Below are 27,092 nucleotides of genomic sequence, written 5' to 3' on the forward strand. Positions count from 1 at the left end.
TTCGGGTGCGCTTCAAGATTTTGGTTACCACCTTTAAAGCGCTCCATGGCTTAGGACCCGGGTACTTACGGGACCGCCTGCTGTTACCTTGTGCCTCCCACCGACCTGTACGCTCACACAGAGAGGGCCTTCTCAGGGTGCCGTCCGCCAAGCAATGTCGGCTGGCGGCCCCCAGGGGAAGGGCCTTCTCTGTTGGAGCTCCTACGCTCTGGAATGAACTTCCCCCCGGTTTACGTCAATTGCCTGATCTTCGGACCTTTCGGCGTGAGCTGAAAACGCACCTATTTATTCAAGCGGGACTGGATTGAAATTTTATTGGGGTATTTATGTTTTAAGATTTTAAATGGTTTTAAAATTTCGGCCACATTATAATATTTCTTTTAACTTCTTTTAAATGTTTATATATTGAATTTTTACTTGGCTGTACACCGCTCTGAGTCCTCCGGGAGAAGGGCGGTATAAAAATCGAAATAAATAAATAAATAAATAAATAAATAAATAAATAAATAAATCTCCAGAACCTGCTGGATTTCACCCCTGCCTGGGTCCCATGCTTCCCAGCCGCTCACTCCATGCAGGGGGAAGCGGAGCTCCAGAGCAGCAGCAGAAGAAGCAGGGATGCCAGGAAGGCGTCGGGGATCTGGGGGTCCTTTCCCACCCCTCCAGCTGCCTCCTTCCAGGCCCACATTGGGGGAGCCTTTGCTCAGCCCTTGGATGACTGTCTGTGTGTCAGAGGGAGACGTTCTTTCCAAAGGAAAACCCTGACAAGGGATCTCTTTTAATGGGAACTGAAGTTTCCTGATTTATTATTATTAGGGGGTTTGGCAGGTTGTGTCTATCCAGCTTGGAAGTAAAAGTACATCTTGGTTTTTTTAAAAAGGAAGCCTTTCCTTGTGGGGAAAAAAGTGCTCTAAAAATGCTTTTCTTGGGTACCGCAAATCCTTGATTGAAGTCACTAACCCATATACTGCAATACACACACACAAACACAAAGAAGAGGGAGTCAAACTATTCTCCAAAGCACCTCAGGGTAGAACAAGAAGCAATGGGTGGAAACTAATCAAGGAGAGAAGCAACTTAGAACTAAGGAGAAATTTCCTGACAGAACAATCAAAAAGTGGAACAACTTGCCTGCAGAAGTTGTGAATGCTCTAACACTGGAAATTTTAAAGAAAATGTTGGATAACCATTTGTCTGAAATGGTGTAGGGTTTCCTGCCTGGGCAGGGGATTGGACTAGAAGACCTTCAAGGTCCCTTCCAACTCTGTTATTATGACATAACTCACACAGAAAGAGAGAGAGTGAGATGGATGATCCATTTGCTCAATACCTCCGCACTCCTATAGAACCTCAGAAAAAAAATCTCTCTCTTCTTGCGGATCTTGTTCAATGATTACATCCATCACCTTATAATTCTTGGGTTTTATTTCCATCTCAGATACACAAACTGGAAGAGACTGGATAGCAACTTATCTGAAATGGTCTCTTGCTTGAGCAGTGGGTTGGACTAGAACAGGGGTCTCCAACCTTGGCAACTTTAAGCCTGGAGGACATCAACTTTCTGGGAGTTGAAGTCCGCCAGTCTTAAAGTTGCCAAGGTTGGAGACCCCTGGTTTAAATCACTGCAAGTACAGATATAAATTTTCAGTGCCATTTAGTGAAAGTAACCCCAGCTTCCTTCTGGATCCATCCATCATCAAGACTTTCTGCACCAGAGAAGCTTTGCTGGCTGGGAAATTCTGGGAGTTGAAGTCCTCCAGGCTTAAAGTTGCCAAGGTTGGAGACCCCTGGACTAAAAGATCTCCCTTTCAGCTTTTAAAGTTGCCAAGGTTGGAGACCCCTGGACTAAAAGATCTCCCTTTCAGCTTTTATTCTATTCTATAATTCTAGAACGGGAATGGGACCTCCCAGAGGAGTCCTTTAAGCGAGATGAGCTTCGACATGACCTGTGTTTAACACACAAAATCATCTACTGCAATATCCTTCCTGTTAAAGACTACTTCAGCTTCAATCGCAATAATAAAAAAGTAAATAATATATTTAAACTTAATGTCAACTGCTTCAAACTTGATTGCAGAAAATATGACTTCTGTAACAGAGTTGTTAATGCTTGGAACTCATTACCTGACTCCATAGTCTCTTCAAAATCCCAAAATCTTCAACCAAAAACTGTCTACTATTGACCTCACCCCATTCCTAAGAGGACTATAAGGGGCGTGCATAAGAGCACAAAAGTGCCTACCGTTCCTGTCCTATTGTTCCCTTCATTATATCAAATTAACGTAGTTGTTGCATGTTTTTACTTATATATACATATATTTCTTTCATGATACCTTGTTTTTATTTATGACGATGTTTGTGTATACTGTTGTGACAAAAATAATAATAATAATAAAAAACATTAAGAAAAAAGAAAAGGAGGAGACAGTACAGCCTCCTTCTTCCTTTCCCCCCATTGAAAAAGCTCCCTTTCTACCCTCCCAACTTCTATTCCGATTCCAAATGATTCAGATCGCACCAGGGGGCGCCCTCGGATGTGAGAAAGGAACATCAGGCGCTTCCTCTTTGGGCCACTAGAAGGCGACGTTCTCTGCTGGCTTTCCAGAGGACGCTGCGAAGGGAGGGACATCCCTGAGCGTTGCCACTCTAGAACACGGCACTCGCTCTCCTTAAAACCGTTTGGAAGCCCGCAGGCAGTGAAAAGGCTGCAGGAGGGATTTGCAAGGAGAGACCCGGACGTGATGGTGGGCGGGGGCTCTTCCCATGCAAAGAGAAGCCGAGGAGAAAGAGAGAGACACGTGCCCAGCCGTCCTCCGGGTTGAATCCCGGATCGCATGCATGATGGAGGAAACCACCGTGCCCACAAAAATTCAAGCCTGGAACTTCAGGAGCCTCCGATACCAAGAGGCTGAAGGTCCCCGAGGACTTTGCAGCCGGCTCCACAACTTCTGTAGGCGATGGCTGAGACCAGAAAAGCACACCAAAGCCCAGATGCTGGACCTGGTGGTTCTGGAGCAGCTCCTGTTCCTTCTGCCCCCAGATATGAAGAGCTGGGTGCAGGAGTGTGGAGCAGAGACCAGCTCCCAGGCGGTGGCCCTGGCTGAAGGTTTCCTCCTGAGCCAAGTGGAGGAGAAGAGAGAGACACGTGCCCAGCCGTCCTCCGGGTTGAATCCCGGATCGCATGCATGATGGAGGAAACCACCGTGCCCACAAAAATTCAAGCCTGGAACTTCAGGAGCCTCCGATACCAAGAGGCTGAAGGTCCCCGAGGACTTTGCAGCCGGCTCCACAACTTCTGTAGGCGATGGCTGAGACCAGAAAAGCACACCAAAGCCCAGATGCTGGACCTGGTGGTTCTGGAGCAGCTCCTGTTCCTTCTGCCCCCAGATATGAAGAGCTGGGTGCAGGAGTGTGGAGCAGAGACCAGCTCCCAGGCGGTGGCCCTGGCTGAAGGTTTCCTCCTGAGCCAAGTGGAGGAGAAGAGAGAGCAGGTTAAGTTGCAGATGGGAGACCTTCATCTCCGGATGGTTTTAGGACAGAGGTCTTCAAACTTTGCAGCTTTAAGACTTGTGGACTTCAACTCCCAGAATTTTGGGTGTTGGAGTCTAACAACTTAATTTTTTTAAGGACATGGTTCCATTGGTTTCTCACTTTTTAAAAAAAATTTGCATTTATATCCCACCCTTCTCCGAAGACTCAGGGCGGCTTACACTATGTTAGCAATAGTCTTATTTGTATATTTATATACAAAGTCAACTTATTGCCCCCAACAATCTGGGTCCTCATTTTACCTACCTTATAAAGGATGGAAGGCTGAGTCAACCTTGGGCCTGGTGGGACTAGAACCTGCAGTAATTGCAAGCAGCTGCTGTTAATAACAGACTGCATTAGCAGTCTGAGCCACAGAGGCCCTTATTTATTTATTTATTTATTTATTTATTTATTTATTAATCACATTTATATACCGCCCTATCTCCCGAAGGACTCAGGGCGGTTCACAGGCAAGTAAAAACATATAAATACAAATTAAAATAACAATTAAAAAACTTATTCTAAAAGGCCGAATTATTAAAAAACAGTATAAATAATAAAACCCATTAAAAACCAATATAAATTTAAAATCTAATCCAGTCCTGCGCGGATGAATAAATGTGTTTTAAGCTCGCGACGGAAGGTTCGGAGGTCCGGAAGTTGACGGCGTCCTGGGGGGAGTTCGTTCCAGAGGGTGGGAGCCCCCACAGAGAAGGCCCTTCCCCTGGGTGTCGCCAGACGACACTGCCTAGCTGACAGCACCCTGAGGAGTCCCTCTCTGTGAGAGCGCATGGGTCGGTGAGAGGTATTCGGTAGCAGTAGGTGGTCCCGTAAGTAACCCGGCCCTATGCCATGGAGCGCTTTAAAGGTGGTTACCAAAACCTTGAAGCGCACCCGGAAGGCCACAGGTAGCCTTCATGTCACTGATGGATATTGGGAGCTTTGAAGTGGTGTTCAGAGAAAAAATAATCCATTTTACGTTGTGTGATGTCTGTCGGTTCTTTTTTCTTCTATTTCAAGTACTCCCCTGTGGATGTCAGAGATCCTGTGGGAAAGAGGATTCCATTAAATCCCCCTCTGGAGCTGTTTTTCTGGAGGATCCCTCAAGAAGATCAAAGTCAGGACATCTCAGGAGGTAACTGAAGGTTCTCCCATTACCCAGAGAGATCCCAATGCTCTCTCTTCTGTGAAATACCTCCTCTTATTTTGTTAATTATGCATCACTCTGCTAAACAAATAATTCCCTCTACACTGTCAAACTATTTACTAAATCTGCACTACTATTAATCTTCTCATTGTTCCCATCACCCATCTCTTTCCACTTACGACTGTATGACTGTAACTTTGTTGCTTGTATCCTTACGATTTATATTGATATTGTTTCCTGATTGCTTATTTGTACCCTAGGACTATCATTAAGTGTTGTAAGTGTTGTACCTTGATGAAGGTATCTTTTCTTTTATGTACATTGAGAGCCTATGCACCAAGACAAATTCCTTGTGTGGCCAATCACCCTTGGCCAATAAAAAAATTCAATTCAATTCAATTTTAAAATTCTGTCTTCCTCACAGGAAAACATAGAACAAAGTTTTCTGGTCTGTATGATGGAGCTGGGATTGTGGTTGAACCTTCAAATCAAGCAAGTTGGGGAAGTAAGCAAGTAAGTCTTGTATTCTGCCTTTCCTTTAGAAGATGTCATTGGTATGCAAAGCACTCTCCCCTTCAATTTTTCCTCCCTTGTTTGTGTTAGATTATTTTATGTTCTTAAGCAACGTGGAAAAGAGAATAGTGGGTTGCTTTCAGCTAGGTTAGCTTCCCCTGAAGACTGCATTTGGTTTTATCTTTTCTACCCTCAGAATCTGTTTAGTGAATATTTTTTAAAGATGACTAGTTCACATGGTCTGCTGGGTATGCTTCCAAATATGAGTTTATAAGAAGTAATTTTTTTAGAGAAAAAAAAGTCCTTCAAGAAATAGGAATAAATATACTCCGTGGCAGCAATACCTAAACAAAGACCCTTTATTTTTAATTATTTTTTACTTGGAATTGTGCAAGGGTAATAAAAAAATAAAATAAAGGGACGCAGTGGCTCAGTGCCTAAGGCACTGAGCTTGTCAATCGAAAGGTTGGCAGTTCAGCGGTTTGAATCCCTAGTGCTGCGTAACGGGGTGAGCTCCCGTGACTTGTCCCAGCTTCTGCCAACCTAGCAGTTTGAAAGCATGTAAAAAATGCAAATAGAAAAATAGGGATCACCTTTGGTGGGAAGGTAATAGCGTTCCATGCGCCTTTGGCATTTAGTCATGCTGGCCACATGACCACAGAGACGTCTTCGGACAGTGCTGGCTCTTCGGCTTTGAAACTGATATGAGCACCGGGAATGACCAGCACATATGTGTGAGGGGAACCTTTACCTTTACCTTAATAAAAAATAATTAAAACTCACATTGCCATGTTACCATTTTTAAAGAGCCTTGTTTATAACCAGTGGTTAAAAAAAGTGAATCAGACTAAAAGATAAACCAGACTACTATAATCCAAAATGAGTGGCCAGAAGAAGCACATAATCAAGGCACTTTTGGCCGGCAAAGTAATTTCTAATCTTCTGATTTGCACCTAAATTTGAATACAAAACAATCTAGCTTTGCAAAGGCTGAGAAATGCCCTTTCCATGGAATTTTTTCTTTTTTTTCTCCCGTTCAGCTACTGAGAGAAAAAATGGGATTACTTTACTGAAAGGCACAGCAAGTTCTGCAGAATCAGTCAAGTTGATAACATTGCCCCAAATATTCCTTCCATCAAAGGTTTTCAGTTCTGTTTATTTTCTCACCTAAACCTTGGAATGCAACCAAGAACAGCCATTCAACTTGGTACATAATTTACTTTGGGAATTTGTGAACAAATGGAACACGTCTAGCAAATACTCCTTGGCCTTTTCTGTCCTTCTTTTCCCATGTTCAGGGTGGCCTTGTGACGTTCAAGGAGGTGGCTGTGATTTTTTCCGAGGAGGAGTGGTCTCAGTTGGATCCTGACCAAAAATCGCTGCATTGTGAAGTCATGCTGGAAAATCATAGAAACCTGGCCTCTCTGGGTAAGGGTTGCTACTGTCCACTCAGAATGGGAAGATGTTCTATAGTTAGATGCCATCCATTATTTCTTATTAAAAAAAATCTCCAACCAGGTGTCATAGATAGGGAAGTAAAACATCTGGCCTCGTCTGAGGAAGGAAAATATTCAATTGTTCTTTACTTAGATCAGGGGTGTCAAACTGGCAGCCCATGGGCGGGATGCATCACGCAGGCCACGCCCACCGCAGCTCCGCAAAGGGGAAAAACATCGTGATGGCAACGTGACACATCAAGTTTGACACCGGTGGCTTCCTGTGCAATTTCTTATCTGTATTTTTCCATTTTTATTTCAATTTAGCAGTGACAATTAACTTCTTGACTTGAAGAGATGCTCAACCTAACCTTTATTTATTTTATTTATTTTATTTATTAATCAAATTTATATACCGCCCTATCTCCCGAAGGACTCAGGGCAGTTCACAGGCAAGTAAAAACATATAAATACAAATTAAAATAACAATTAAAAAACTTATTCTAAAAGGCCAAATTATTAAAAAGCTCCATCAGCTCCTGGCCTCCATTTCATTGTCAAAGCCTTCTGGAAAGCCCTCGCAGCCAAGAAACAAGGTCTGGATTGACATGTTCATTGCCCCCCCGGCCTCTGTTTTAACATAACATAACATAACAACAGAGTTGGAAGGGACCTTGGAGGCCTTCTAGTCCAACCCCCTGCCTAGGCAGGAACCCTACACCATCTCAGTCAGATGGTTATCCAACATTTTCTTACAAATTTCCAGTGTTGGAGCATTCACAACTTCTGCAGGCAAGTCGTTCCACTTATTAATTGTTCTAACTGTCAGGAAATTTCTCCTTAGTTCTAAGTTGCTTCTTTCTTTGATCAGTTTCCACCCATTGCTTCTTGTTCTACCCTCAGGTGCTTTGGAGAACAGCCCGACTCCCTCTTCTTTGTGGCAACCCCTGAGATATTGGAACACAGCTATCATGTCTCCCCTAGTCCTTCTTTTTTTTTGCCGTCAGGGCCTTCCGGAAAGCTCTCTACAGCTGAGAAACGAGCTCCGGAATGATGCACGCAGAACCTCCTGGATTCTGTTTTGCTTTCAGATGCCTTCCGGAAAGCCTTCTGTAGCCGATGAAAGCTCCGGATCGATCCAAATCGCTGATTTGTTGCTTGATTATCTTTTCCAGAATCACAGTCACTTACCATTTTCTTCCCTATTTTAACTTGTGTTCCTAATCTTTTTTTTTTTTTTTGGTACTGTTTTTGATAGGTTGGACTGTTTTTATCCTTTGTGTAAGACAGATGCAAAAAACAAGTTCTTACCACTTTCTCCCAGCAATGGACCAATTGTTTCCTTGACTTTTTTCTTGTTTTTAACATGTTGGAAGAAGCTTTTTTTTGTTATTTTTTACTTTTGTCGCAAGCCTTTGTTCATTGTGAGCCTTAGCTTTTCTCACTTCATCTTTGCAGGCTCAGGCTGTTTGCTGATATTCTGCCTTAGTTATGTGCCCCTCTTTCCACTTTTTATACTTGTTCTTTTTGTCTTTCAATTCGTCAGAGAGCTTTTTATGCAGCTATGCTGGGTTTTTTTGAGAGCTGTTATTTTTCTTCTTCATTGGTAGTGTGCTAGACTGGGCTTTTATAATCTCACTTTTCAAAATTTCCCAAGCTTCTTGAGTTGTTTTCCCCCTGAGGATTCTCATCCATGGAATCTTTTCCAAGCTCTCTCTAAATTTATTGAAACTAGCTCTCTTAAAGTCCAAGACTCTAGTTTGACTTTGTGCTTGTATAAAGTTGAATTCCAATATTGCATGATCACCCACCCCCCAGGTTTCTGTAGCTTCAACAAGTCCAAATATTTCATCCTCACAGAGCTAAATGAAGCTATTTTTCCATTGGAAACAATGTGTTGAAGGTTAATAGAACGATTCCTGTGTCTTGTTTCTCTGTAGCTATGAGATTTTGACAAGAGAAAAGGAATAGTACTGGGAAATTCATTTGGATAGGGGGAAAAATGGATTTTCAATTCTCATAGGAATCTGCTACAATTAATCTGCTCCAATGTATCTTTGGTTACCTCATATGGATTATTCCTTAACTCAAAACTGGCTTTGAGTTATATATATATGAATGACTTCCTACAGATTAATCTTTTTGACTAATATTGCTACCATTTTCATTTTTCTTTTCCTTTGAAGATGATAATGGGCAGGAAAGTCAAGATTCCTGTGAACTGTTCCAGGTGATCAGTGCTAGAGAAGGAATGGAGAAGTCTGTATTTCAAATGGAAGCAGAAAGCCAGGAGAGAAAGCAATCAAATGATCAGAGTCAGAAAAGCTCATCTTCTATTGATGCTGTAACGCAAGACTTTCTTGCCCCAAAAGTGAAAACAAGGAAAAAAGATTTTGGAAAAAGTATGAAGGAAATCAAAGCTAAATTAAATGGTAATGAACACTATCCAGTCCAAAACACAAGAGAAGATGCTATAAGAAGACATAATGGAAAAAATTACACTTTCATGCTTTCTCCTGGAAATGGATCCCTTACATCTCAAAAAGGGATCCATGCAGAAAAGAAGCCTTATAAATATGTGGAATGTGGAAAGAGTTTTAAAAATAATGGCCAATTTACTTCCCATAAAAGGATTCACACAGAGGAGAAGCCATACAAATGCAGAGAATGTGGAAAGAGGTTCAGAGGATGTAGCAATCTTATTTCTCATATAAAGATCCACATAGGAGAGAAGCCCTATAAATGCATGGAGTGCGGAAAGAGCTTCACTTATAGTAATTCTCTTGCTTCCCATTACTGGATCCACACAGGGGAGAAGCCACATAAATGTGTGGAGTGTGGAAAGGACTTTATTCGTAAAAGTAATCTTGATGTGCATAAAAGGATCCACACAGGAGAGAAGCCATATAAATGTCTGGAGTGTGGAAAGAATTTTGCTATTAAAAGTAATCTTACTCGCCATAACAGGATGCACACTGGGGAGAAGCCATACAAATGCAGAGAATGTGGGAAGAGTTTCCATGAAAATGGATCACTTATGTTGCATAAAAGGACCCACACAGGAGAAAAACCACATAAATGTCTGGAGTGTGGAAAGAATTTTGCTAATAAAAGTAATCTTACTCGCCATAACAGGAGGCACACTGGGGAGAAGCTATACAAATGCAGAGAATGTGGAAAGAGTTTCCATGAAAATGGATCACTTATGTTACATAAAAAAACCCACACAGGAGAAAAACCACATAAATGCATGGAGTGTGGAAAGTCCTTTACTCTGCGCCGTTGTCTTACTTCCCATAAAAGAATCCACACGGGAGAGAAATCATATAAATATCTGGAATGTGGAAAGAGCTTTATTGATAGACGTCGTCTTACTTGCCATTTAAAGATCCACGCAGGGAAGAAGCCACAAGAATATCTGGAGTGTGGAAAGAGCTTTGCTATTAAAAGTAATCTTACTCATCATAACAAGATCCACAAGGGGGAGAAGCCATGCAAATGTATGGAATGTGGAAAGAATTTCCATGAAAATGGACCAGTTATGTTACATAAAAAGACCCACACAGGAGAAAAGCTTTATAAATGCATGAAGTGTGGGAAATTCCTCACTCCGTGCCATCATCTTATTTCACATAAAAGAATCCACATCGGAGAGAAACAATATAAAATGTGTGCGGTGTTGAAAAGACTTTATTGATAGACGTCAACTTATAATTGGATATACACAAGGAAGAAGCCAAACATAGAGAGAGTGGCAAATAAGTGACTCGTGTCAAAGATGACACTGCACAAAATTTTGGGGACATGTTGCCCATCCAAGGAGCATCAGGCTGTGGGGCGATCACACCACTCCCCAAGCATCGAACACATTGTGGAATGATGCAAGGCAGCATTTTTGAATGAAAATGGTAGCGCTAGGGCTAAAGTTGAGGCCTGGGCATCTACTTCAAGCCCAGCCTTGGTGCTGCTATTGAGTACTACTGTTCAGGGTAGCCTAGATGGGGGAGATATATTTTTTCTCTTGACGCGGATGGGTGGGAGGGGATACATGTTACTTAAATCAGGCCTTCAAGCATTTTCTGAATTTTTCACATGCAAAACCCAAATATTTCACCCTAAATGATGCTACATTTCTATTAGAAGCATTGTGTTGAGGGTTAATAGAAGGACCCCTGTTTTTTGTGTCTCTGCAGCTGTGTGATTTTAGCAAGAGAAAATGAATAGTAAAGGGAAATTCGTTTGGATAGGGAGAAAAAGGACTTTCAATTCTCATAGGTTTTCCTGTGACAACACTGAAGAAATGACACTTAGCTACAATGTAAAGTGTGAGTATACAGTTTTTATAACAGTGTAAATGTGCTGTCCCCTCAAAATAATGCAACACACAGCCGTTAATGTCTAAAGTGCTGGCAACAAAAATGAGTACACCCCTAAGTGATCATGTCCAAATGGGACCCAAAGTGTCAATATTTTGTGTGGCCACCATTATTTCCCAGGACTGCCTTAGCTCTTGGGCATAGAGTTCACCAGAGCTTCTGTCGTGTCCCACTCCTCCTCTGACGGCCGGGTCAGGGAAGTCCGTATCAAGCGTGCCTCTGCAGCTCTGCCAAAGTCCTATCAGAGTCCTCAGAGCAGGCAGGAATCCAAGGTGTGACTTCAGCAATCCAGATTAGACTTTGCCTGACTCAGAATGCCAGAAAGCAGATCCTTTATATAGGCCATGGGGTGTGGCTCCATGACTCACCACTTATCCAGGCCTGCCCCTCCCTTCCTTTTGCTAACGTCGCCTCTCCATTCTCCGGAAGCGTGGATCTATCCATTGCCTCGTTTCGTCTCCAGCTGTTGGTAATCCCAGCTTGTGGGTGGCTTCAGACGCACATGCTATCGGAGGGAGGTTTGTTTGTTTGGTTTGTCCGGGCATAGTGCCAGGGCTGGGGGCTGGAGGCATGCCAGGACATTCTTCAGCACTATCAGCGTCCGGCAGGAGATAAGAGGGGCCCGGCTGCGGCAGGGGGGCGGGGGCGAGCGAGGCACAACAGCTTTACAGGTTGCCCCTGGAATCCTCTTCTACTCCATGATGACGTCACAGAGCTGGTGGATGTTAGAGACCTTGCTCACCTCCACCTTTCATAGGGTTTAGGTCTGGAGATATGCTTGGCCAGTCCATCACCTTTACCCACAGCTTCTTTAGCGAGGCAGTGGTCATTTTGGAGGTGTGTTTGGAGTCGTTATTATGTTGGAATACAGCCCTGCGGCCCAGTCTCCAAAGGGAGGGAATCGTGCTCTGCTTCAATACGTCACAGTACATGTTGGCACTCATGGTTCCCTCAATGAACTGTAACTCCCCAGTGCCGGCAGCACTCGTGCAGCCCCAGAACATGACATTCCCACCACCATGCTTGACTGTAGGCAATACACACTTGTTTTTGTACTCCTCACCTGGTTGACGCCACACATGCTTGACACCATCTGAACCAAATAAGTTTATCTTGGTCTCATTGGACCACAGGACATGGTTCCAGGAATCCATGTTCTAAGTCTGCTTGTTTGCAACATTTGCAGGCTTTCTTGTGCATCGTCTTTAGAAGAGGCTTTCTTCTGGGACGACAGCCCTGCAGACGGATTTGATGCAGCGTGCGGTGTATGGTCTGAGCACTGACAGGCTGATCCCCCACCCCTTCAGCTGGCAGCACTCATACATCTATTTCCCAAAGCCAGCCTCTGCTGAGTACAGGCACTCAACTTCTTTGGTCAACCATGGTGAGGCCTGTTGTGAGTGGAACCTGTCCTGTTAAACCGCTGTATGGTCTTGGCCACCATGCTGCAGCTCAGTTTCAGGGTCTTGGCAATCTTCTTCTAGCTTAGACCATCTTTATGTAGAGCAACAATTCGTTTTTTCAGATCCTCAAGAGAGTTCATTGCCATGAGGTGCCGTGTTGAACTTCCACTGACCAGTATGAGAGAGTAAGAGTGACAACACCAAATTTAACACACCTGCTCCCCCTTCACACCTGAGACCTTGTAACACTAATGTGTCACATGTCATCAGGGAGGGAAAACGGTTGCTTGGGCCCCATTTGTACATTATCACTTCGGGGTGTACTCATTTTGTTGCCAGCAGTTTAGACATTAATAGAATAGAATAGAATAGAATAGAATAGAATAGAATAGAATAGAATAGAATAGAATAGAATAGAATTTTATTGGCCAAGTGTGATTGGACACACAAGGAATTTGTCTTGGTGCATATGCTCTCAGTGTACATAAAAGAAAAGATACGTTCATCAAGGTACAACATTTACAACACAACTGATGGTCAATATATCAATATAAATCATAAGGATTGCCGCAACAAAGTTACAGTCATACAGTCATAAGTGGAAAGAGATTGGTGATGGGAACGATGACAAGATTAATAGTAGTGCAGATTTATTAAATAGTTTGACAGTGTTGAGGGAATTATTTGTTTAGCAGAGTGATGGCCTTCGGGAAAAAACTGTTCTTGTGTCTAGTTGTTCTGGTGTGCAGTGCTCTATAGCGTCGTTTTGAGGGTAGGAGTTGAAACAGTTTATGTCCTGGATGTGAGGGATCTGTAAATATTTAATGGCTGTATGTTGCATTATTTTGAGTGGACAGCACATTTACACTGTTATACAAGCTGTATAATCACTACTTTATATTGTAGCCAAGTGTCATTTCTTCATGTTGTCACATGAAAAGATAGACTTAAATATTTACAAAATGTGAGGGGGTGTAATCCTGTGACATACTCTATGTATGTGTGTTTGTGTGCATGTATTCCTACAATTTGATCTTTTTTATTAATACTACTGCCATTTTCATTTTTCTTTTCCTTTGAAGATGATAATAAGCAAGAAAGTCAAGATTCCTGTGAACTGTTTCAAGTGATCGATGCTGGAGAAGGAATGGAGAAGTCTGCAATTCAAATGGAAGCAGAAAGCCAGGAGAGAAAGCAATCAAATAATCAGAGTCAGGAAAGCTCATCTTCCATTGATGCTGTAACGGAAGACTTTCTTGCTCCAAAAGTGAAAACAAGGAAAAAAGATTTTGGGAAAAGTATGAAGCAAATCAAAGCTAAATTACATGGAAATGAACACTGTCCAATCCAAAACAAAGGAGAAGATGTTATAAGAAGACATAACAGAAAAAATTACACTTCCATGCTTTCTCCTGGAAATAGGTCCCTTACATCTCAAAAAGGGATCCAAGCAGAAGAGAAGCTTTATAAACGTGTAGAATGTGAAAAGAACTTTAGAAATATTAACCAACTCCATGAAATGATTGATACAAAGCAGAAGGCATTTAAATGTACACAATGTGGAAAGAGCTTTCAAATGAATTGTGATCTTGCCATCCATAAAAGAATCCACGCAGGGGAGAAACCATATAAATGTCTGGAGTGTGGAAAGAACTTTGCTGTTAAAAGTAGTTTTACTTCTCATTATTGGATCCACACAGGGGAGAAGCCACATAAATGTGTGGAGTGTGGAAAGGGCTTTGCTCGTAAAAGTAATCTTACTCGCCATAACAAAATCCACACTGGGGAGAAGCCTTACAAATGCATGGAGTGTGGAAAGAGCTTCAGTCGGAGTGATTGTCTTACTTCTCATAAAAGGATTCACACGGGACATGCCATATAAATTCGTTGAATGTGGAAAGGGTTTCTACAAAAATCGATCACTTGTGTTCCATAAAAGGATCCACACAGTAGAAGAGCCTTATAAAAGCATGGAGTTTAGAAAGACTTTTACCCAAGACAGCCATCTTACTTCCCACACAAGGATCCACATGGGAGAAGGTGTAAAAATGTATAGCATGTAGAAAGGGCTTCAGCCATAATAGTTCCCTTATATATCGTAAAAGGGTCTATACAAAACAGAAATTATATGAGTAACTTGGAAAGAGCTTGAGGAAAGTAATGACCTAATTTTTCAATAAACATATATTTGGGTGAGAATCCATATACACTTTCATATATGTATGTAATGGAACGAACTTCCCCCCGGTTTACGCCAATTGCCTGACCGTCGGACCTTTCGCCGGGAACTGAAAACTTATTTATTTATCCAAGCGGGACTGGCCTGATTTTTAAATTCTAAATTTTTAATTTTTAATTGTAATTTTACTGGGTATTTTATATGGTCAATTGGACGGTTTTAATTTCGGCCTTTTATTGAATAAGCTTTTTAATTGTTATTTTAATATGTATATTAATTGTTTTAAATGAAGGCTGTACACCACCCTGAGTCCTTCGGGAGAAGGGCGGTATAAAAGTTTAATTAAATAAATAAAATAAATAAAAAAATAAATAAATAATGATTTAGGGAAGGTTTTTAAAAAAGAGCCAAACCCTCTCAAGTGATATTCTGCAATCTTGCTTGGGTTTTTTAGAGGAGTGAGTAGCCAGGAGGTTGGTTAGGGCTCCAAAGGCCCTCTCCTACCTTTTAATTGTTTATTGTCAAATTTTAATGATCCTTGCTTCTATTTTAAATATGTTTTAACTTTTATGTTTTTAACATTCTGTCTAACACCACCCAGAGTCCATTGGTGAGAGAGATGGGTAGTTTCTAAAGTGTGTGTGTAAGAGAGACAGAGTGAGAAACAGAGACAGATATAAAGACAGATTGATAGATACATGATACAGATGATAGAGATAGATTACATAGGATGGATAGTTACATAGATATACATAATAATGATACATAGACAAATATGGATTGATATATTAGATGATAGACAATAGGTAGACTGATAGATGATAGATTGATAGAGTTGATGGCTAGATAGATCAATAGATAGACAAGACAGACAAATACCTGGATAGGGATAGATGATGCATATATAAATACTGATAGATCAACAAATACATGGCTAGAGATAGATGATACATAGATAGATAAATACATGTAGAGTGCAAGGTCCTGCCTCTACTCCCCAAATCAAGAACGTTTGGATTCTTTTTTTTTATTAAAAAAGTTTTACAATAAATTTTTTTTAACAATTATCTTCCACCCTCCACCCTCCCTTCCCCCCCCCCAGGAGACTTCCCAGAGCAAAATACAGGGTATAGCATCTAACAAACACGCTAAAATACTACAATACTAAATACTACAATACTAAAATACTACATCTCCCCCATTGCTCCCTTAACTCCCCTTTCCCTTTTAAACAAATACACAGATACCATACTTTTCCCACAATCACTCACAAGCTATTTGATACTTTCTAGTCTGATACTTATTTTGAATATATTCAATCCATTTTCTCCCTTCTACTATATATCATTCTTGTGAATAATCCTTCAGATACGCAGAAATTTTTGCCATTTCTGCCAAATTTGAAACTTTGAGTGTCCATTCTTCAATTATAGGCAATTCTTCTTTCTTTCAATATTGTCTTGCTGCTGATATTAAGTTCAATATTAATTTAGTCTCTATTACTGTACAATCCGTAATTATACCTAATAAAAACAATTGTGGAGTAAACTTTATCTTCTTTTTCAAGATATTCTGCATAATCCACCATATTTTAATCCAATACGGTTTGATTTTTTTACAAATCCACCATATATGATAATAAGTAGCATCATCACTATCACATCTCCAACATTTAGGTTATATATTTGGATACATACATGCCAACTTTTTAGGGTCTAAATGCCATCTGTAAAACATTTTATAAAAATTTTCTCTTAGATTTTGTGCTTGAGTAAATTTAACATTCCTAACCCAAATTTTCTCCCACGTTTCCATCATTATAGGTTGTTGAATATTTTGTGCCCATTTTATCATACAATCCTTGACTAATTCCGTTTCTGAATCTATTTCTATCAATACATTGTATAACCTTCTAATATGCATTTGACCTTGATCTCTAATTTGTTTTACCAAATTTTCCTCAGCGCAATACCAATTTTCTGATCAATACTCCATCTAGATTGCAATTGTCCATACTGAAACCATGTATAATTTTTCCCTTCTTGTTTCAATGTATTCAAAGATTTCAATTGTAATTTACCCTTTTCTACAAGAAGTAGCTCTTTATAAGCAATTCTCTCTTGTTTTTGTTCTATATTTATATTCTCTATCGCATGTCTAGGGATTGCCCATATAGGTATTTTATTATCTAACTTATATTGATACTTTTTCCAGACCCTTAACAAAGCATTCCTGAGAATATGGCTTTTAAAAATATTATCTATTTTCTTATCATATACTAGATAAGCATGCCATCCATATAACAAATCATGACCTTCTATATTCAAAATTCTTTCTTCTGTTAAATTAAACCAATCACTAATCAATGACAAAATAACTGCTTCATAATATAATTTCAAATTAGGCATTTTTAAACCCCCTCTTTCACGAATATCCTGCATTATTTTTAACTTTATTCTCGGTTTTTTACCCATCCAAATAAAGTTGCTAATCCCTCTGCCACTCCTGCAAATTTACATCCTTTTTAAGTACTGGTATCATCTGGAACAAAAATAAAAACCTAGGCAAAACATTCATTTTTATTGCTGCTATTCTCCCCAGCAAAGATAATTGTAATTTCTTCCAGTTCTCCATTTTCTTCTGTACCTTCTGCCATAACACCTCATAATTGTTGTTATATAATTTCATATTTGAGGCTGTAATATATACTCCTAAATACTTAACTTTTTAAACTATTTCATATCCAGTAACTCTTTCTAATTCTTCTTTTTGTTGTATATTCATATTTTTAGTTATCGTCTTTGTCTTTTGTTAACTTTAAAGCCAGATACCTTACCATATTGATCAATTATATCTTTCAAATATATAGCTGACTGAGTAGGTTGAGATAAGGTAACAACCAGGTCATCCGCAAATGCTCTTAATCTATAATCTTGCTGTTTAATTTTTATTCCCATTATTTGATTTGAACCCTGTATTTTATTTAATAAAATTTCTAAAGTTAATATAAACAGTAATGGAGACAAGGGACATCCTTGTCTCGTTCCTTTTTCAATTCTAAAAGATTCTGTTAATCTATCATTAATTATTATCTGTGCTGTTTGCCTCTGATATATTGCTTTAATTGCTTGTATAAAATAATCTCCAAACTGCATCTTTTCTATAACTTTAAATAAAAATAGCCAGTTCAATCTGTCAAATGCTTTCTCAGCATCCAAAAAGAAGAACGCTGCGGGGACTTGGCTATTCCTTTCCAAATATTCCAATATATCTACAATCTGTCTCATATCTCATTTGTCTCCCTTTGATAAACCCTGATTGATCAGTATGGATCATTTGACACATAACTGACATTAATCTATTTGCTAATATCTTAGCAAAAATCTTGTAATCAATATTTAAAAGCGATATTGGCCTGTAATTTTCTGGTTTACTACAATCTTGTTCTTCCTTCAGTATCAACGAAATAAAAGCCGTTCTTCATGATGGAGGCACTCCTCCTCCAGATTGAATTCTGTTAAATAAGTCCTTAAGCGGCTCTACCATTTCCTCTTGTAAATTTTTATAATAAGCAGCCGTTAGACCATCTGTACCTGGAGCTTTACACATTTTCAACTGTTTAATTGCTAAAGTTATTTCCTCTGTTGTTATAAGTTGATTCAATTCCTCCCTTTGTTCTAATGTATTTTCATAAATACCTTCCTCTTGTAGATATCTATCTATATCTATTTCTTTAATTAAATCTCTATGATATAACTTTGTATAAAATTCCAAAACTTTTTGAATCAAGTTCTGTTGATATACTTCTTTGCCTCTATGTTCTACCTTACCAATAGTATGTAATTTCTGTTTTTTCCTTAATATATAAGCTAACCACCTACCAGATTTATTAGCATTATTAAATGTATTGTGTTTAGCATATTGTAAATTAGTTGCCACCTGATCTGCCACCATATTAAATTGGCCTCGTAATATATTTATTGACTCCTTTATTTTCTTATCTCCAGAACTCTTTATAAGAACGTTTGGATTCTTGAAACAATAGCATATATATATGTAGGTCTTTGGTTATTCGGGTTTTCTCCCGCGTAAAATTGGAAGTGTCTTGGTGACGTTTCAACGAAGTCTCATTCGTCATCTTCAGGCTTCAGCTTCGTGCTTCTGGGAGCAATGCGTGATTGCAGCTGTTTCTTCCTTTTTAACTGCTATTGGGGGTTTGAACTGATTGGGTGGGAGCTTGGCTGTGCTCTGATTGGATGGGATTTTTTTTGTGCTCTGATTGGCTGGGGGTGTGTTCTGTTTGGGGGGGGTTTGGTTGTGCTCAGGTTAGTGTGAGTTGCAGGGGGATTTGAATTGGTGAGCTGCATAGCTGTTGTTTGGCTTCATGTTCGTGGTCGTGCTACATCTTCATGGTGGGTGTCAGTCTGCTGCATATATGGATTGGAGGGGTTTGAAATGGCTAATGATGCAGCTGCGGTCTGGCTTCTGGTCCGTGGTCGTGCTTCATCATCAGTGTGGGTTTGAGTCTGCTTTCCATGTAGATGTGTGATGGTGACATGCTGTGTGGCACTCGTGAGTGTGGGTCTTGCGTCATTCTTCATGTTAGGGACTCGTTTGTCAATAAGGGCGGGTTTCCAAATGGCTGGTAGGCGGGAGGTATCATCTCGTTTATTCATGCTGTGTGGGCGTTTTTCTATCTCGATGGCTTCTCTGATTATTCTGTTGTTAAAGTGTTCAGTTTGGGCAATGGCTCTGATATTTTTAAAGTCAATTTTATGTCCTGTGGCTTTAAGGTGTTGGACCAGGGAAGAAGTTGGTTCCACTTTTCTGACTGAGTTCTTATGTTCTTAACGATGAACATAAGAACTCTTATGAACTTAAGAACTCTTAGGCAGGAAAGGTTCAAAGAAATGAAGTCTGAGGTAAATTTTACCTCAGAAGATGTTGGTGAAATCAGGGCCGGGATGGCTTCTCTTTAGCCGGAGAGAAAGGGGAATTCTTGGAAAGGGAATAGCAGGGAAACCTTTCAGAGGCGGCGCGGGGGGGGGAGCACCTCCAATCATCAAACCGCCCCACAAATTATGGGGGAATCCTGTAATGTTAGGCACAATCCACCAGGGGCCGCTCTCGGCCAAGAGAAATAACACCTGGCGCTTCCCCATTGGACCGCTGGAAGGTGAACGTCACAGCTGGCTTTCCAGGGGACCCTGCGTAGGGAGATGACGTCACAAAGGCTTGCCGCTCTAGGAGGCCATACTCGCTCCTTGTTCCTGTACAGGAAAGGAGAGGAAGATGGAAAAAGTGCCGCCTCTGGAGACCACAACGCTTTTCTTGGGCAGGGAGGCATTGAGAGGGAATCCCCCTCCCCCACTCCCATGACCATCATCCCTGCCCTTCCCTCAGATGCGCTCTTTCCCGCGCTTTTCAGGGAATCTTGTAAATTTACGCAAAATCCACTGGGGGGCGCCTTCTGTCAAGAGAAGGGAGCTCCAGGCGCTTCCCCATTGGGCCACTGGCGTCACGGCTGCCTTTTCAGAGGATGCTGCGAAGGAAGTGACGTCACAAACCCTTGCCCCTCTAGGACGCCGCACTCGCTCGCCTTAACCCCTGGGGCTCCGCAGGAGGTGGAGAGGCTGCGGGAGAGTCGCGGGGGGGGGGGCGAGATCCAGACGTGCCCCTGGTGAGTTGGGGGCTCTTCCCGGGCAAAAAGAGGCGGAGGAGAGAGAGACCCGCGCCCGGCCCTCCTACGGGTTGAACCCCGGGTCCCATGCTCCCCAGCCGCTTTCTTCATGCAGGGGGAAGCGGAGATGCCGGGAAGGCGGTGGGGATCTGTGGAGTCCCTTCTTGCCCCGTGTCCGGGGAAGAGCCCGAGTGGGGGGAGGGGAGGATCGGCCTTGCGGAGGCTCAGCAGGAGAGGAGAGAAGCCGGGCGAGGAGGAGGCAGGATTCGCATCAGGCTCCCTGTCTCGGGAGGTGAAGAAAAGCAGGGCGGCCTCTCCAGCTGCCTCCTTCCCGGCCCTGCGCTTGGATGAGCCGCTTGGGGCTCCAGGCAGGTTGGGTGAAGGTTGCTCAGTGGCTACATTCCACTTTCTAATTCTTGGCATTTATTTTTCTTTCCATCTCAGATACAGAAGCTCAAAGCCGTTTCTAGTGTTTGCGAGGCAAAATGATCTCTTGGGCAAAGAGAGCAGAGTAACCTGCGGTGGCCAGTCCTGCAACAACAGAAACCATCCTATGAATGAAAAGGCATTGGGAGATCCACAAGGTTCTTGGGACCCGTTTGGAGTTCTCTTGCAGACCAGAGATAGAATGGAGACACCACTTTTAGCAAGTGAAGCCACTCCAAAAGGCCCTCTTCGGCCTGAGAGCTGTGGGGAGATCTGGGCAAGAGCTGGGCAGAAGATCCTGGAGGAGGAAACCATCCCCCCTTCAGAAGTTCAGCCCTGCAACTTCAGGAGCCTCCAATACCAGGAGGCTGAGGGTCCCCGAGGACTTTGCAGCCGACTCCACAACTTTTGCAGGCAATGGCTGAGACCAGAAAAGCACACCAAAGCCCAGATGCTGGACCTGGTGGTTCTGGAGCAGCTCCTGGCTCTTCTGCCCCCAGAGATGGAGACCTGGGTGAGGGAATGTGGAGCAGAGACCAGCTCCCAGGCGGTGGCCCTGGCGGAAGGCTTCCTCCTGAGCCAGGCAGAGGACCAGAAGGAGCAGGTAGAGTTGGAGGTGAGAGACCTTTGTCTCCAGAGTCTTGCAGAGCTTTGAAGGGAACGAAGAGTTTGAATTCTTCACCCCCTCCCTTCTAGATTCTTCTGGCATTGATACCACTAATTCTTGTAGGACATTCATTCCTCTCTCAGCTTCTTGATGGATATTGGGCGCTTTGAGGTTGTGTTTGGAGAAGAAGAATCCACTTCAATGTTGGGTGATGTCCATAAATTATTCTTCTTTTCTCCTTCCTCCTATTTCAAGTCCTTCACTGTGGAGATCAGAGATCCTGAAGGAAGGAGGAATCCATCAAATCCCCCTGAGGATCTGTTTTTCAGGACGATATCTCAGGAAGAGTCAAGTCAGGACACCTTGGGAGGTAACCGAAGTTCGTTCAATTCCCCAAAGAGATCCCAGCTATCTTACCTTGCCTATGTCTTCTCTTCTATAGAACATGTCCTTCTATTTTGTTATTAATCATGCATGTCTTCCTCACAGGGAAACATAGAATGAAGTTTTCTGGTCTTTATGGCGGACCTGAAACAGTGGTTGAGCCTCCAAATCAAGTAAGTGGAGAGCATAAGCTATGTTTGTATTGTCTCTTGTCTTCAGGAAGTCAAGCTGGTGTACAGTGCACTCCATTCTTCTATTTCCCCGTCTCTTGTTTGGGCTGGGTTATTTTCCTGTTTCTGAGTAATGTGGAAAGGATAATAGCAGCAGGTTCAAGTTGCTTTCAGCAGGTTGGTTTCCTCTTAAGATAAGGCCTCTGTGGCTCAGACTGCTAAGACAGTCTGTTATTAACAGCAGCTGCTTGCAATTACTGCAGGTTCAAATCCCACCAGGCCCAAGGTTGACTCAGCCTTCCATCCTTTATAAGGTAGGTAAAATGAGGACCCAGATTGTTGGGGGCAATAAGTTGACTTGGTATATAATATACAAATGGATGAAGACTATTGCTTGGCATAGTGTAAACCGCCCTGAGTCTTCGGAGAAGGGCGGGATATAAATGCAAATAAAAAAAAAAGATTGTTGTTGGGATACGTTTTGTCATTTCTACCCTCAGATTCTGTTTAGGAAATGTTTTTTAAAAGACCACTACTTAACTTGCTGTGCTGGGTATTCTTCCTACTATTAGTTTATAAGAAGTAATTTAAAAAAAAAATCCCTTCAAGAAATAGGAATGAAGGAATAAACACAATTTTTTGTTTTGTCATCTCCTGTCTCCTTTAAATCGTATCAAGCATAACTATTTAATTTAGCAAATAGTTGTGCTGTGGGAATTTGTGAACAATGGAAGAAACCCCCTAAATCCTTCTTGGCCTTTTATGTTTTTCCTTGTTCAGGTGGGTCCTGTGTCCTTTGAGGAGGTGGCTGTGCATTTCTCCGAGGAGGAGTGGTCTCAGCTGGACCCTGACCAAAAAGAGCTGCATTGGGAAGTCATGCTGGAAAATCATAGGAACTTGGCCTCTCTGGGTAAGAGTTTGCTATTCCTAACTCTGGTGCTGAGAGTGAATAGAAATTTTTTCTCTGCAGCTATGTAATTTTTGGCAAGAGAAAATGAATAGTAAGGAGAAGGCAGTTTGGATAGAAAAAACAATTTCAAAATTGTTTTAGCTCTCACAAGTCTCTGCTGAAATTAATACCTCTCTTGATGTTTCCTCTGATCATTGCTTAAGTGTGAGCTAAGTCTGGATTAGATTTGAATATATATGGATAATTGTAAAGAAAGAGAGATTTTATAGATATTTTCAAGTTCTACAGCTTATGAATATAGAAATTGTAATTTCTATACCATGTCATTGAAAGCATGGAAGCATGCAATATACTGGTAATTCATAGAAATTAAGAATTAAGATTTCCTACCGATTGATGTTTTTCACCAGCGATTATTCTTTTCCTTTGAAGGTAATAATGGGCAGGAGAATCAAGATTCGTTTGAACTGTTCCAAGTGATCAGTGCTGGAGATGGAACCGAGAACTCTGCTATTCAAAAGGAAGTAGAAAGACATGAAAGAAACAAGTTAAATAACTGGAATCAGGAAAGCTCATCTTCTATTGATGCTTCGATGGAAGAGTTTTTTGCCCAAGAAGGGAATATAAAGAAATATATTTGGAAAAGTGTGAAACTAATCAAAGCTAACTTACATGTAAATGAACTCTTTCCAATCCAAAACAAACAAGATGCTATTAACAAACACTATGGAAAAAATTACAATGGGACTTCCCCCCCTTCTCTTGGGAATAGGTCCCTTATATCTCAAAATGGTATCCACAGAGAAGAGAAACCTAATGACTGTGTGGAATGTGGAAAAAGCTTCAGAACAGGCAGTCAACTTAGTTTTCCTGAAACGATCCATACAGGACAGAAGCCAAATACATGCATGAACTATGGAAATAACTTTCATGATCTTACTTTACATAAAATGATTCACACAATGAAGAAACCATATGAATGCATGGAATGTGGAAAGGACTTTATGTCAAATGGTGGTTTTCTTTATCATAAAAAGATCCACAAAGAGGAGAAACCACAAAAATGCATGGAGTGTGGAAAGACCTTTGCTCACAGGAGTCAACTTACTAAACATAATAGGACCCACAAAGAGGATAAGCCACATAGTTGCAAGGATTATGGAAACTGGTTCAGAACAATATGTTCCCTTGTTCTCCATGAAATGATCCACACAAGACAGAAGGTATTCAAATGTGTGCAGTGCGGAAAGTGCTTTAGGAGAAATTGTGATCTTACCATGCATAAACGGATCCACACAGGGGAGAAGCCATATAAATGCATGGAGTGTGGGAAAGCCTTTGCTCACAGGAATAAACTTGCGATCCATAAAAGGATCCACACAGGGGAGAAGCCCTATAAATGCGTGGAGTGTGGAAAGACCTTTGCTCAGACCGGTGGTCTTATTTCCCATAAAAGGATCCACACAGGGGAGAAGCCATATAAATGCATGGAATGCGGAAAGAGCTTCAGTCGGAGTGATTGTCTTACTTCTCATAACAGGATTCACACAGGGGAGAAGCCCTATAAATGCCTGGAGTGTGGAAAGAGCTTCAGTCGGAATGATTGTCTTACTTCCCATAAAAGGATCCACACAAGGGAGAAGCCCTATAAATGCCTGGAGTGTGGAAAGAGCTTCAGTCGGAGTGATTGTCTTACTTCTCATAAAAGAATTCACACGGGCCATGCCATATAAATTCGTGGAATGTGCAAAGGGCTTGTAAGGTCTTGCCTCTCCAGTCTACCCAAGAAAGCAGGGCTCTTAAAATTCTAAAAGGAGCTTTTATTGAAAGACTTATGATAGCAAGAGGTCTTGGCAGAAACTAAATCTTCCCACTTAAAAACAGTACAGCAATGTAGGCAACATAAACATAAACTTCATATAGAGATCTTTCCAATCCTCCCAACAGAATGCCAATGTCACAGTAGAAATATATGGGGCTTGACTGGTTTCTTTCAAAAATTGATTACTTATGTTACATAAAAGGACCCACACAGTAGAAAAGCTTTATAGAAGCATGGAGTTTGGAAAAAACTTTATTCAGACCAGTCTTCTCATCAGAGGTGAAATGCGACTGGTTCGCTCCGGTTTGGGCAAACCAGTAGTGATAAAAACTACCGGTTCGGTAGAATTGGTAGTTTTAAAAAGCTACGACTTCATCTGAACCGATATTTCCAATGATCAGCTGTGCCAAGTGGTTTAGTTTTCTGCTTTCTAGCAAAGCTAATTTGCGCAGCACAGCTGTTTCCCCCCCACTTGCTGTTCTACTTACCTAGTGACGTCTTTTTCTATGCAAAGCACATGTTTGGTGTGCAGTGCACATACATGCGCAGTGTGCTTTTGGGATGTGCTGTGCTTGTGCGCGTGTAGTGGGGTGGATCATGCATGCGCTGGCAGCGAACCAGTGGCGATCTGAGGAGTATTTCACCACTGCTTCTCATACAAGGATCCACATGGGAGAAGGTATAAAAAATGTATGGAGTGTGGAAAGGGCTCCAGTCATAGTAGTTCCCTTACCTATCATAAAATGATCTATACAAAACAGAAATTATATGAGTAACTTGGAAAAAGCTTCAGGAAAAGTAATGACCTAATTTTATTTTTTTAGCTTTTAAATATATTTTTATTGTTTACATATAGATATATTGAATACAGTGTAATTGTCCTGGCATTCCACTTGCCATGAAACAAAGGTAAAAACAAAATACCATATATACTATTTTAAATAGTGCTAGTGTTGTACAGTTATTTCTGTCATATTCTAGAATGTCAATTTATCGTATCATTCTAATACATTCTAATACATAGTACCTCTCCATGTCCACCTAACCTGATTATTTAGAATTCCAACTTCTACCTCTAACCATTGATAGAATCTATTCCATGTAGCATAGTATTCTGTATCTTTTATTTTTAGTGTTAGTCTGTCCATTTCCGCACAGACTAGCATCTTCCTTATTGTCTCCTCTGAAGGGGTGTTTTCCCTCTTCCATTGCTGCACATACACAATTCTTGCTGCGGTCAAGATGGGTAATATTAGTTAATATTGTCCCTTTATCATAACCATCTGATATAATGCTTAATAAAAATAATTCTGACTTAAAGTATATATGTTATCTGATCACTTTTTCTAACCACATATGAATTTGTATCTAAAATTTCCTTGCCTTTATACAAGTCCACCACATGTGGTAGTATGTGCCAGGTTTACATTTCCAACAGTTTAGGAACATATTGCTAAACATTTTGGCCAGTCTTGTTCGGGGTGGGGAGGGCAGATGAAATTATGAGTAAATTGGAAAGAGCTTCAGGAATAGTAATGACTTATTTTTTCAATAATAACAACAACAACAGAATTGGAAGGGACCTTGGAGGCCTTCTAGTCCAACCCCCTGCCCAGGCAGGAAACCCTACACCATCTCAGACAGATGGTTATCCAACATTTTCTTAAAAATTTCCAGTGTTGGAGCATTCACAACTTCTGCAGGCAAATCGTTCCACTTATTAATTGTTCTGTCAGGAAATTTCTCCTTAGCTCTAAATTGCTTCTTTCCTTGACCAGTTTCCACCCATTGCTTCTTGTTCTACCCTCAGATGCTTTGGAGAACAGCCTGACTCCCCCTTCTTTGTGGCAACCCCTGAGAGAGAGAGAGAAAGAGATTTGGATGAGAATCCATATAGACTTTCTTGGTTAACTCTTTTGCATTTCCTGTGTGTGTGTAATGATCTAGGGAAGGTTAAAAAAAGGGACAAACCCTCACGATATAGTTAGGATAAGCACTCCAGGGATGTGTGGGAGACATCTGGTTTGTGAGGCTTGCAGTCAACGTTTTGTAAGCAGATAGACAGATTTCCTTCAGGAGGATCTGTGCCTCAGCTGTTCCTTTAGCAATGCCAATAGTGTACTTTTCACCATGGTACTTATGTCCCTCCAGCTTGCTGCTGGTTGCCTAACGTCCTAGCATTAGAGCCTTTTCCCTGTGCAAGCGGGTTAAGGATGAGTAAAAATTTCCCTGGTTTTTACTTCAAAGTTATGACACCCGATGTTCTGTCTCCTTCCCCACTTTAGATCCACGAGCTGGCCTTCAGCCAGTAGATTCATGGCTCTTATCAGTCCTGGCAGAGAAATTGCAGCTGCCTGCCAAAGTTCAAACAAATGACTCACACAGCAAGACTTTCAGCTCTCTTTGAAACGGTTCAGCTAAACTTTTGCTTCCCGTGGAGTGAGAGCAGTCCTAAAGCTCCTTATATATCCTTCCTTTTGATGACGACGCCTCTCTAATCTTCTGAAG

The 27,092-nt window shown here is 41.3% G+C and overlaps 2 protein-coding genes across 4 annotated transcripts; both read left to right on the forward strand.

Annotated features, from left to right (window-relative positions):
* Nucleotides 1-3,138: 3,138 nt before the first annotated feature.
* On the forward strand, nucleotides 3,139-17,767 carry LOC131192726 (zinc finger protein 160-like). 3 transcript variants are annotated; one of them, XM_058172164.1, is made up of 6 exons: nucleotides 3,139-3,491; nucleotides 4,552-4,666; nucleotides 5,103-5,191; nucleotides 6,490-6,619; nucleotides 8,814-8,857; nucleotides 13,489-13,681. In XM_058172164.1, exons 1-6 carry the CDS (start codon nucleotides 3,186-3,188, stop codon nucleotides 13,534-13,536), a joined length of 732 nt encoding a protein of 243 aa, XP_058028147.1. In that variant the 5' UTR covers nucleotides 3,139-3,185; the 3' UTR covers nucleotides 13,537-13,681. The 3 variants fall into 3 exon arrangements, with proteins under 3 accessions (XP_058028147.1, XP_058028146.1, XP_058028145.1); XM_058172163.1 differs by lacking the exon at nucleotides 8,814-8,857 and having other exon boundaries at nucleotides 13,489-17,767; XM_058172162.1 differs by lacking the exons at nucleotides 3,139-3,491; nucleotides 4,552-4,666; nucleotides 5,103-5,191; nucleotides 6,490-6,619; nucleotides 8,814-8,857 and adding an exon at nucleotides 8,864-10,076 and having other exon boundaries at nucleotides 13,489-17,767.
* Nucleotides 17,768-20,271: 2,504 nt separating this feature from the next.
* On the forward strand, nucleotides 20,272-25,904 carry LOC131192714 (zinc finger protein 436-like). Its single transcript, XM_058172134.1, has 6 exons — nucleotides 20,272-20,557; nucleotides 20,710-21,307; nucleotides 21,554-21,668; nucleotides 21,788-21,855; nucleotides 22,633-22,762; nucleotides 23,195-25,904. Exons 2-6 carry the CDS (start codon nucleotides 20,819-20,821, stop codon nucleotides 24,493-24,495), a joined length of 2,103 nt encoding a protein of 700 aa, XP_058028117.1. The 5' UTR covers nucleotides 20,272-20,557; nucleotides 20,710-20,818; the 3' UTR covers nucleotides 24,496-25,904.
* Nucleotides 25,905-27,092: the final 1,188 nt, after the last annotated feature.

The sequence above is a fragment of the Ahaetulla prasina genome, chromosome 2, assembly GCF_028640845.1.
Source record: "Ahaetulla prasina isolate Xishuangbanna chromosome 2, ASM2864084v1, whole genome shotgun sequence".
NCBI classification, from domain to species: domain Eukaryota; kingdom Metazoa; phylum Chordata; class Lepidosauria; order Squamata; family Colubridae; genus Ahaetulla; species Ahaetulla prasina.

Coding starts and splice junctions, on each gene's coding strand:
- LOC131192714 (XM_058172134.1), top strand. CDS start 20,819: ATGAATGAAAAGGCATTGGGAGATCCACAAGGTTCTTGGGACCCGTTT. Junction 21,308..21,553: donor AGGAGCAGGTAGAGTTGGAG/GTGAGAGACCTT, acceptor TCCTATTTCAAG/TCCTTCACTGTGGAGATCAG. Junction 21,669..21,787: donor AAGTCAGGACACCTTGGGAG/GTAACCGAAGTT, acceptor TCTTCCTCACAG/GGAAACATAGAATGAAGTTT.
- LOC131192726 (XM_058172162.1), top strand. CDS start 8,879: ATGGAGAAGTCTGTATTTCAAATGGAAGCAGAAAGCCAGGAGAGAAAG. Junction 10,077..13,488: donor AAAGAGCTTTGCTATTAAAA/GTAATCTTACTC, acceptor TTTCCTTTGAAG/ATGATAATAAGCAAGAAAGT.